General features: G+C 48.2%; 1 protein-coding gene across 1 annotated transcript; it reads left to right on the forward strand.

Moving 5' to 3' along the window:
- Positions 1-412: 412 nt before the first annotated feature.
- Positions 413-11,345, forward strand: FGF6 (fibroblast growth factor 6). Its single transcript, XM_004438751.3, has 3 exons — positions 413-758; positions 1,759-1,862; positions 11,169-11,345. The coding sequence occupies exons 1-3, from the start codon at positions 413-415 to the stop codon at positions 11,343-11,345; spliced, it is 627 nt and encodes a 208-aa protein (XP_004438808.1).
- Positions 11,346-11,723: the final 378 nt, after the last annotated feature.

The raw sequence follows: 11,723 nt of genomic DNA on the forward strand, positions 1-11,723 counted from the left end.
CCCAGAGTCCTTGGGGTGTGGGGAGGGTGATGGGGGTCTGGGGAGGCAGCCAGGCCCAGGAGCAGGTTAATGTTACAGCCCTGGATAAGTGAGCTGGGCCAGTTGACGTCAGGGTGATGATGGGTGGAGGGGAGGGCTGGGCTGCTGAACTATAAAGATAGGTCAAATCAAATATAACCAACTCGGGACGGAGCAAGCGGACGAGCTAGAGCCATGGTCCCTACCAGCCGCGGCTCAGCCTGGGTCCCTCTGCTCCCGACCCGAGTGCCCGAAGCAGGCTTTGGTTTCATGTCAGCAGCCTTCATCTGCCTTCCAAAAATAAGCCCCTGCCGCCATGCCGAGGGGAGAAAAACAAGAAGGGCGGTATTTTTAGGGCCATTAATTCTGACCACGTGCCTGAGAGGCAAGGTGGATGGCCCTGGGACAGAGGCTGTTCATCACTATGTCCCGGGGAGCAGGACGTCTTCAGGGTACGCTGCAGGCTCTCGTCTTCCTAGGCGTCCTAGTGGGCATGGTGGTGCCCTCGCCTGCGGGCACCCGCGCCAACAGCACGCTGCTGGACTCGAGGGGCTGGGGCACCCTGCTGTCCAGGTCTCGCGCTGGGCTGGCTGGAGAGATTGCCGGGGTGAATTGGGAAAGTGGCTATTTGGTGGGGATCAAGCGGCAGCGGAGGCTCTACTGCAACGTGGGCATCGGCTTTCACCTCCAGGTGCCCCCCGACGGCCGGATCAGCGGGACCCACGAGGAGAACCCCTACAGTGAGTGCCAGCTGCAGCCAGTTGGGAAGCTGGGGGCTTGGGCTCAAGCAGGGCTGGAAGATGAAGGGGCCTTGCTCTGGTGCATGGAGTCCTATTATAAAGGGGGGAGAAATGTTATTCTCCACTTGGATGCCCGTAAGCATAGCCACCCCCAGATTCTCTGACGCTGCCTAGGTGCAGGCTCAGCATGTTGAGGCCCAAGCATCCTGGTGTCCTTTGCTATTGTCCCACAGAACTCCTGTGGCACTAATTACCTCAGCGTTATGGGCCTATCCATGGCCATATAAGACCATCAGCCTGGGAAGCCAGAAGGCAAGGATGGGGAGAATGAGTGACGATACTTGGCCCACATCAGACATAAGTTTATTTCTATTTAGCTTCCCTCTTTGAGAAGGAAAGGCAACTGGTTTGCAAAATTTCCAGCTGAAGCACATCCTTCTTTTTATTTCAACCTGCCCCCTCGGTCCCCAAGTCCTTGTTCTACAAGTTGATGGGTTGCTGCATAGATAGGTTCTCCCATCCAAGAGAGGACGGGGGCTGCAGGATTCAGACAAGCCAACAGCCTCTATGTGGCTGCAGTGTTTGCAAGATTAGACAAGCTGAAATTTGTTGAAACATGTTGAGTATACATTTAAGAAAACTAATCAGAATTCATTTTTTTACCCATGTCAGGGACCTCATGTGATTAAGTCAGCAAAAGCCCTGGGTTAGATTCAAAGCTAATCTTAAGTAGATACCTAAGTAGCCACTGTGATCCTAATTCTGATGTCAGAGCTTTCCCTCGCAGAACTGGATTTTTAACAGTAGAGTGTCCGGGCCTGATGAGTCTAGCAGATGAGATTTCCTAAAATTAGAGGGACCAGAGATAGAGGTGATGGAGGTTCTGACTTTCTAGGAGAAGAGGTATGGGCTTAGACGCCTCTCTAGGGTCACCATCAGGGTGACATCTCACTGTGATTTGCACAAGCCTTATGTAACACGGCCCCCATTTCTTTGCCAGGCCTGCTGGAGATTTCCACAGTGGAGCGAGGCGTGGTGAGTCTCTTTGGAGTGAAAAGTGCCCTCTTCGTTGCCATGAACAGTAAAGGAAGATTATACACAACGGTGAGTTCATCAGGCCAGGGGAAGCTCACGGTGGTACGAGGCCTGAAGCTTACACAGTTGAAGAAAATGATACAAAATCTTGAGTAGAGAAGTGACTATTTATCTAGAATGAGAAAAGAGGGGGCTGGGAAGGAGCCAGTGCACATGTGGGGTTGGTTAGCATCACAGTTAACTGGCCTCTGCACTGGACTGTGTCTTTCCTGGTCCTACCTGCCAGAGCCTTGTAATTAAACAGGAACCATAGCCCAGAGGTCTATTGGGTCCAAGGGAAACCTGCATTCTGGCCTAAAGCTGTCCTCCAGGCTTACAGAGAGGCCCAGAGAAGCAAACCTGGGTGTGCTATTCTCCATGACCCACCCTCCCAGAGGCGTCCCTGGCCCAGCGTGCAGTAGGAGGAGAAATGGAGGCTATCTTCCTCACCTTCATCAGGGTGTTGAAAGTTTACCTTAAGGTTGTAAGTCCTCTGATCTTTGATAGCATGGGCTGGAGAAGCATCCCCCCATTGTAACCCCTTGGCCGGCAGCAGACCCCACCCGCCTTCCTCCCCATCACAGATCAGCCCTCGGAGTGCAAACGCTAGCACTTTGGTTAACCTAGCCAGCTTCTAAGCACATTTACCAAAACCTCTGCTCTCTCTGACCTCTTGTTTCTGGGTCTCTTCGTCCATGATTTGGCTTATTCCAAAATATGGGCTGAGAAAATGTCCCTATGAAGTTGAAGAAACTGAGAGTTCTTTTGATGGAAGTAAGTAATCTAAAAAGGAAGACCTCTGAGCAACCGACAAGGAATACCAGAGTTATTTATGGGGAGGGTGTGTAGGGCTGTTCTACCTCTCCTTGGAGACAGACTGAGGATCAGGAAGTGAACAGAGAGATCTGGGATTGGTGCCAGGTTCCGGGGAGGCTATCCAAACAGAGGAGATCTGATAAATACCTAAAGGGGGTGCCCAGGTGGCCTCTGTGATCTTTAGCGCTAACACTTCTCAGTCTGGGTTGGTGTACATGGAGATAGGGCATGGATTAAAATCAGTGGGTCTACAAACTAAGACAAGTAGCTGGAGGGTAGGTGGAGCCAGCTGCTGGAATCAGGGCCCAGTCTGTACACCAAACATGCTTCTGTTGTGGACCTTATGTGCATTACCCGCAGAGCCTTGAGGCCAGTCTGCACAGAGTTGTGATTGACACGAGACCTTGCAGATGCAGTATCCCTTCTATAAAGTGAGGATAAAGATCAAATGCACCTTCCAGGGGTGCTGGGGGCATAATGCTTACATTGGTGGGGAAAAGCACTCTACAGGGCACCTGACAAACAGTAGGTGCTCAATATGGGTCAGCTTTTTATATTGGTTAAGGAGGGTTAGGTGCACTGCCATGAGGCTCTACACCCCTCTTTCCTAGAGATGAGACTTGTGGGAGGAGATTTGCATCCACACCACCTTGATAACTTGTTAAATGTACAGATTTCCAGGTACCTTCTTAAGAGATGCTCATTCAGTAGGGCTGGGATGGGAGCTTGCAAATCGGTTTGTTTTTGTTTTTTAAGTTTGTCAGGTATTTCTGAGGCACAGGCAGGTGTGGGGACCACCGGGCTACACTGCCTCTGGAGTTACACTAGCCTGAGAGCAGGAGGGCTGGGGAGATGACACTGAGGTGATACTGGAGTTCTCAGACACCCTTTTTACCACTCCCTGCAAAGGTGATGGAGAGGACAGGAGGCAGCTGGGGCCAACCTGGGCTTGGGTGGAGTGGTACCCTCTCTGTGGAGTGAGTCATCTCAGAGCCCCTTCTCACCAGCCTGAGCAATACCTGGAATCCCACTGATTGGAGAGCCAGGAATGGGGGTTGTTGGCTGTGGGACTCTATGCAAGGGATTCTTTAGCAGGTGAATATCCTGGAAGAAAGCACAAATTACAGAAACTCTTATCTTTGCCACCTTTAGTACCAGCTATTTAGTATTTCTTTCTCCTTACCCAGAAAGGAATTCAACCAGGAGGAGGGGAAAGGGCACAAACATAAAGTAAATTTACCTACTTCCCACTTAAAACCTTCTGCTCCTGGTGGCAGAAGCAGGGGAGGCTGAGAATATGAGATTTAACCATCAGAGGAAGCCCGCAAAGGGTGAAGCGCTCCTCCAGCGAGAAGAAGGGAGGTATCTCTCTGAAGTGTGGGTGGACTCGGAATGTGGGAGACACCACGAGCCCCTCACTCGCAGGCAATGACTTCAAAGGCTGAGGAGCTGAAGGGCTTTCTAAATGAACAGAGCCAGAAAAAGGGAGACTTTCCTGCGAGAAGACCTGCCCACCCTTCACCTTCTTCTTCCCCCACCACGCCCCCCAGGAGCATCTGGCCCACAGCACCTTCTCCATGGTGGGAGAGTCTCCACCCCGGAGCCCAGGCCCAGGCAGGCCGGAGTGCAGAGTCCAGCCGAGCTGTGCCCCAAGCCTGGCACCTGGTGCTTTGTGTGGCTAGGCACCAGTTGCCCCTGAACCCCCTCTACTGGCTCCCTTCGCTGCCCCTCAGGGGCCCGTTATCACAGTCTAAAAAAACAATTGCCAACTGACCCCCAGAGCCAGGAAGTCTCCCACTGGGTGGTGATTTCTTTCATACTATCTCCCTTTAAGCCCCCAGAGCTGTCCCTTCTCCCTGCGGCTCAGCTGCTACTGCTCATAAATGGGATTTCTCATGGGAGGAGGGGACCCATGCTGAGGCGGGACAGGGGACAAGCCATGGTCAGAGACTAAGAGCCAGGAAAACCTACCTAGGAAAAGTGGCCTCCCATGTCTCACCTCCAGGAAAGAGGGGTGCAGAGCCTCCCGGCAGTGCACCTCACCCTAGTTAGACAATATAAATAACTACTCCAGAACGAACACCTCCCGTTTGTCTGCACCCTGCGGAGCGCTTTACAGAGCACTATCCCCCAGGACCACTGGGAGGCGCTTTCCATCTTTATCCTCAAGTCACAGGTGGGACACTGCGGCCGCAGGGCTCTGCAGGTAACGCGGGTAAGGCCGGCAGATGTGCATTTGATCCACAGACTGAGACTCGCGTTCCAGGACCTGCCCCACCTGCCCTCCAGCTATTTGTCTTACTTCTGGCAGCCACTAACCTCTGGGCCTGAACCTCTGCTCTCTCCGGTGTAGACTGAGGCAGAAATCAGTAAATTCCCATCTCCTTGATTCTTTTTAAAATTTTTTTAAAAAATCAAGAATCTCCACCTGACAGTGGTTCTGTTAGAATCTTTTGGCTGAGAAAAATACGTAGTGACAAAAAGCTCCTAGGAATTCGGTTATGCTTTTAGGTGACTTTAGTTTCACGAATTATAACTGTGTCTACATCCTTTTAATCAATAGCAGTATGACAATGTGCAGAACACAGGATTTGTTGCATCCATAGAGGCCTCTGATTACTATCCGGGGCATTCCTTTGGGGGAGGGAAGGACCAAGTCTTTGCCTTACTCAGTGAGCTGTTCCTCTCATCCAGCAGAAGATGGATTCCTGAGGGACTGGGACAAAGGATCCCTCCATGTCAGCACTGTGTGGAGGTTTGCTGGGAGATGCTCCAGAGTATAGGGGGAGGCCTGTGCTGCGATGAGGGTTCTGGACAGCCCTGCAGACCGCTCTCACAGAGGGCTTTGTCTGCTGCCTGCTGGCTGCAAAGAGCTCTCCAGGAATGAGAAGACTGAGAGGCCTGGTGAAAACATTTTCAAACACTTTGAAATTGCCATTGCAATTGAGTGTTAGGAACCTGGGTTAGGAAATACAGATCTCTTCAGAGCTGGGACACGCTGCTTCTCCATTTCAGCTAAGGAGAGAACAAGGAGCAGTCAGGGGCTGCAGAAGGAAAAGGTCTTAGGACAAGGAGTTTTCTTTCTTTTCCTCGCTGCTCACCTTAAACACCACCCCCCCATGTGCACACACACACAACCAGGAGTAACAGGGGCCAGTGGCCAACAGCAGCCCTAGGAGGAAGAACTTTAAAGGCGAGAATACATCTCCACCAGTCAGGGTGACTTAGCTCTGCCTAAAGACAAGAGGATGGATGTCTGGTCCACACAAGACTTGAAAGGGCACTTCTGTCAGAGGTAACTCATGCTGAAACACCCATATACCTACCTCTCTGCAAAATGCCCTTATTCATAGTGAGAGATAAACGCTTTCGAGTTTGGTTCCACATAAGTCTGATTAGACCTACACGGAATTTAAGACATTGTCACACTGGGGCTTAAGGCCTGGCAAGCCCAGGAAATGTGATCCAGTGGAATTACTTTCATTTGTTCAAGTAATAATATACGGTATAATATTAACACGGCGTTCACTTGGCGTGAGTGCTTTTCTCACCAGAGCTGAGGAGCCAACATTCCTGAGCCATGAGACCTCAGAGTTCTGGGAGACAGTGGAGATGAAGTTGGGGGCTGGGTCTTGATTCATCTTGAGCATCGGTCTGGACAGCAAGAAAATCCCACCAGCCTGAAGCACGGGCTGCATCAAAGAATTCTGGGAAATGGCATGGTCTTGGCCTCGTGCCACAGGCCTTGTAGCCACCTGAATCCCAAGGATGGGGGAGTTGAACGGACAGGATAAGGGAATGGTAGGGAGGGCTTCTAAAGCAAACTTCATCTATTCTTCTCTTTTCACTTGAGATCTGTACAGAACTCTGGGGAAGGCTGGGAACATGAGATAGACTAGAGAAAAGAGACAGAATGAAAAAAAACAGAAGTCAGAAACTTAAAAAAAAGGGAAGGGGGCCTGCCAGGCAGTGTAGTGGTTAAATTCGCATGCTCCACTTTGGCTGCCTAGGGTTCACAGGTTCAGATCCCAAGTGCAGACATACACACAACTCATCAGGCCATGCTGTGGCAGCGGCCCGCATACAAAGTAGAGGAAGACTGGCACAGATGCTAGTTCAGGGACAATCTTCCTCAAGCAAAAAGAGGAGGATGGGCACAGATGTTAGCTCAGGGACAATCTTCATCACCAAAAAAAACGGGGAAGGGATTTGAATAATCAAAATCTGATGAGCAGAGAACAAAGCACACTGTATACAACCCCTATCATGCACATTTAAACAAACAGGTTTTAAGAGACCCAGACACTTAGGAAAGGCTGGATTCTTAAATCCAGACACATTCTAGAAGGGAGGATATGGGCAAATGCCCTCAGAGTTCCTTGTCCAAATGGCTCAGTGCCTCCCTTTTCCCCTACTCTCCCCACACCCTCCACCCCAAGATTTGCTGTCCTATCTAGAGTCTGCAAACCACACTTGGAACCTCTCCCTCAACCACCATCCTGATCAGAAATGAATTCTCCTGGGAACTGACAGGCAGGTTACTCTCCAGGGACGTAGAAGTTAGAACAGAGGTGGGTGGAGAGGGGGCTGTGACAGGACTAGGAGGAGACCCCCAGTTTCTGATGCAAACATTTTCTCACTCCATTCCCTGGTCCATCTTCTATCCCGAATTCCTTTCTCATTTTAAACAGTCTACTTATGTGACTAGGTAATACGTGAACATGGCTTAAGGGGGAAAAAATGTACAAAAGAATATGCCACGGACTTTAAGTCTCACTCTCACTGTTGTCTTGAAGCCACTGAGCCCCTCCCTAGAGGCAGCCACTGTTACCACCAGTTCCTTGTGTATCATCCCAGGAAGAACCCGTGTCCCTGAGTGTGTGCATGCAGTGGTATCATTTTTTAAAATCACATGAATAGCAGCATACTATACGCACCACTTTGAACCTTGCTTCTTCACTGAGCGGTATGTCTTTGAGACCATTTGAAGTCAGTGCACAAAGAGGTTTCTCACTTCTCGTGGCTTATAATATTCCATTGTGTGGATTCGCCACAGGAGCTAGCCACTCCCCTCCTAACAGACACTTGAGTTGTTCTCAGTCTTTTACTATTATAAATCATGCCTCAGTGAGTAACTTTGTACACGAGCAGGAGTGTACCAGTAAGACAAATTCCTAGAAGTAGAATTAGTAATCAAAACTATATTCATTTTTTTATTCTAATAGATGTTGCCAAATTGCTCTTTATAGAGGTTATAACAATATACACACCAACGGACAGCAAATGGGAATTCCTAATTTCCATGCCCTCACCAATGAAAATATGTTATCAAACGTTATTCTCTCTGCAACCCAACAATTACAAATGTGAGCTCTCCGTTATGATTTACATTCTCTCGGTAGGCATAAGTTCTTGCATTTAAATGCTATTTGTATTTCCTTTTCTGAGAATTGTCTGTTCATAAATCCCCATTTTTCAGTGAGTTAAGGGTCCTGAATATAGTAAAAAAATGTCCTCTCTGCAATATATTGCAAAATATCTTACAAAATATAATGCAATGTGAATATTTTTTATCCAGTTTTCTATTTATATTTTTATTTTGTTTAAGGTAATTTTTTCCAGACAGCAGTTAAATGTATTCATGTTGGTTTTTTTTTAATGTCTTCTAGTTTTTTGTGTCCTGCTTAGAAAGACCTTCCTGGCTCATTATTTTTAAAAAAAATTTTTTTGGACTTTTAAGAATCTCTTTTTTACATTTAATTCTTTGCTCCTTTTGGAATTTGTTTTAATGTGAAGAATAAAGTCATACATTACACTTTATTACTATTATTATTATTAGAAGATAGTATCCAGTTGTTCCAACACCATGTTTTCTCCAGTGATTTGATTATTTTATATTCCATTTTTATTGTATATTCATTTCAGATCCAGGTTTATTTTGTATCCACATATGTTTGGATTTACTTCTGGACTGTCTATTTTGTTCACTGATCTGCACCAGACTTTTAATCAGTGTAGCTTTATGTCTGCTTAACTTTTACAATCAATCCTGAGTTTATTTTCTCCTAGAACTGTTGCTCCTGTACTTTGTCCATCAACAGTCTTAGCTCCTGCGACTTCACCCCATGCACAGGTAGAGAAGCCACAGTCCAGAGAGGCCCCGGAGAGTGCAGAGCCAGAGGCAGCATCAGCCCCTGCTTATCGTAGCTCTGTGTGCTCTTTTCATGCAAGCTCACTGTCTTCCAGTTCTTCAGGCAATACTTGCAGAGCTTAAAAGCTAAGTTGTCCAATAACCCACAACAAGTTTTGCAAGAATCACAATCCAGAGTAAGACAAAGTCTTTTAGGACTTTTAATGTAAAGTAGTTCATGATTCATTTGGAGAAGAATAATTATAGTAATAACCATTATTTTTTATTTTACTGTGTGCCGGGCTATATACCAAAGACTTTCCACACATTATTTCAATTCATGCTCACTCCAGTTCTATGATATAATTATTCTTACTGCTCCCACTTTACAGATGAGGGAACTGAGGCTTAGTGGGTTAAATAAGTTTCCCAAGTTCACATAGCTAAGTAAGAGATGAATCATCATCAATCTCACCTCAAAGCTATTGCACAAATATGCCCTTTACTTACTTTGATTAGCTTATTCTCCCTACCTTTGGGATGTTTCTTCCTTCATTCGTTCTGCAAATACTTACTGAGCACCCATAACAAGGGAAACAACAGCTTGTGAAAACTCACACTCCCTGGTGTGGTATTAAAGAGGCTGTTGACATGGCTGGTGAAAGCTTTCATATTCATCTCAAGCAAATTAACATTATGTGTAAGTGCTTTGTCAACAGTAAACTAGGGGCATGAGAGGGGAAAGGGGAAAGTGCATTCAGCGGAGCGTGAAGGGCGGGAGGAGGTATGGTGTTCACTGGGCTCCCATGGACCATGCCACCCCATTGCTCACTCTCATCCTGCATCAAAGGAGCCCTCCATGCCAGGGTACCCATATGTTTCAGTGTTGTCCTTATTAAGTCATCATTCATTCAGCATCATGTACCCAACAAGACACAATCCTTGTCTCAGGGCACTTGCAGTCTATTGGGAAAGAAGAGCCTGTCCATAGGGATCGCACACTGTTCTAAACGCTGTCTGACAGGTGTACTCAAAGGGCGCTGGGAGGCTGGGAGCCCCGATGAGCTAGCTCATCACCATCCGTTCATAACAGGAAGAGGCTCTCGTCCACCCCCACTGCCAGCCAGGCCAGGGCACTCATAGTACGATTCCTTAGAGAAGGTCAGACGACACCTCTGGCACGGCCAGTCGGCCATTGAGTGGGTTTTTTATAGCCGATGGCCTCAGTCAGCAGGAAGGAGTCAGAAATTATACTCCACCTATCTCTCTCTGTCTCATTCTCTATTTCTTTAAAGACTCAATCCCAGGTCTCCTGCCTTCCCCTCTCTCTCTCTTCCTCTAGACCCCACCCAGCTACTCCCTATCAAAAGCACAGAAGTCCCTCCAGCCTCCCCTCAGGGCGGCAACCCAGGCAGGCTTGGGGATGAAAGGGCTCTCTTTTCTAGGAATAAAGGAGGACTTGGGTGATTTATTGGGAATGAACTTGTTGATGTGTGACAGGAAGTCCAGCATTCATTTTCTGAACAGGTGGTCCACACACGCTTCCCTACCAAATTAGCATTGCAGGGGGTAATTTATCACTGGCCCCAGACTCCATGGCACCACCTGTCACACAGGGAACCAGGTTCTTCTTCCCATAAAAATCCCTGCTCCTCGCCATCTCTGTCCCTGCACTTCCCTGGAGAACTATGAATGTCTAGGAGGCACTGGGCGTCTTCTGGGCTCAAAGTCAAAACCCAGAATGGGCTTTTTAAGGGATAGCAAACTTGAGATGTAAACTGGGAAAGACAGAGTGAGGAAACACAAGTGGAAGAGAGCGTTGCGTAGTAGACAGTCTTTGCTGGAGAGGACTAAGGAAATCATCTGCCTCCACCCTCCCCCAACCACCCCTCACCACCCAGTCTGCAGAGAAGGTAACCAAGGCTGAGAGCTAGGAGCTTGCCCAAGGTCATACAACTAGGAAGGGGAAAACCGCTAAGCAGAACCCCGGGCCCTCAATCCTGCTCTAGGCAGATTACCTCTCGCAGTGGACTTGAGAAAACAGTCTATTCTATCCTTTTCTTATCCTTTCTCTGAATGGAATAAATTATCATCCAGGTTCTTAGTAGAAAGTGCCCTGAACTGGAAGTCAGGAGACCCACTCCATGTGGCACAGACCATCCATCTATGTCCCTGGGCCTTGGTTTCCTCATCATAAAGGAGGGAAGGTGAGAGGGGACCCCGAGAGCTCTGAAGTCTCTTCCTGTTCTAACCTCTCACGACTCTGTTCAGCTAGGATGGCTTAGATCTTGGTGGTCATCTTACTAAGGGAAGAGAAGGGGCACCCGGCAGAGGAGCTGCTGTGCCTCATTGATAATTGAGCCTCTGCTGTTTGTGCATTTCTTTTGCAGCCCAGCTTCCAAGAGGAATGCAAGTTCAGAGAAACCCTCCTGCCCAACAACTACAATGCCTATGAGTCAGACCTGTACCGAGGGACTTACATCGCACTAAGCAAATATGGACGGGTAAAGCGGGGCAGCAAGGTGTCCCCAATCATGACCGTCACTCACTTCCTTCCCAGGATATAAGGACCCTGAAAGACAGCTCACAGGTTGAAAGCAGCATCTTTTCTACTGGGATTTTGCACAAGTGAACAATTCCTTCCCTCTCACCCCCGCCATGACTCCTGAGTCAGGCTTCTCTTCTCTCGTATGCTTGGGAAGACCTGAGTTGGTTCCCTTGGCCACTGGACCCATGGCATTTAATCCACTCAAAGGGGTTGCAGCCAGCATCCTAGAATGGCAATGGATCCCATGTTCTGACCTCACTTAAGGAAAGGAGGTGCAGATGACAGTTGTGGAATGTGACCACGTGCACACGAAAAGGCCAGGGTGGAAGTATGTGTGTGTGTTGCTGTATATCCATACATCTTGGTATATATAATGTCAGAGCAAAGGCATTTCAAA

This window comes from Ceratotherium simum, chromosome 17 (genome assembly GCF_057802395.1).
Source record: "Ceratotherium simum simum isolate JZ-2026a chromosome 17, ASM5780239v1, whole genome shotgun sequence".
Taxonomy (NCBI): Eukaryota; Metazoa; Chordata; class Mammalia; order Perissodactyla; family Rhinocerotidae; genus Ceratotherium; species Ceratotherium simum.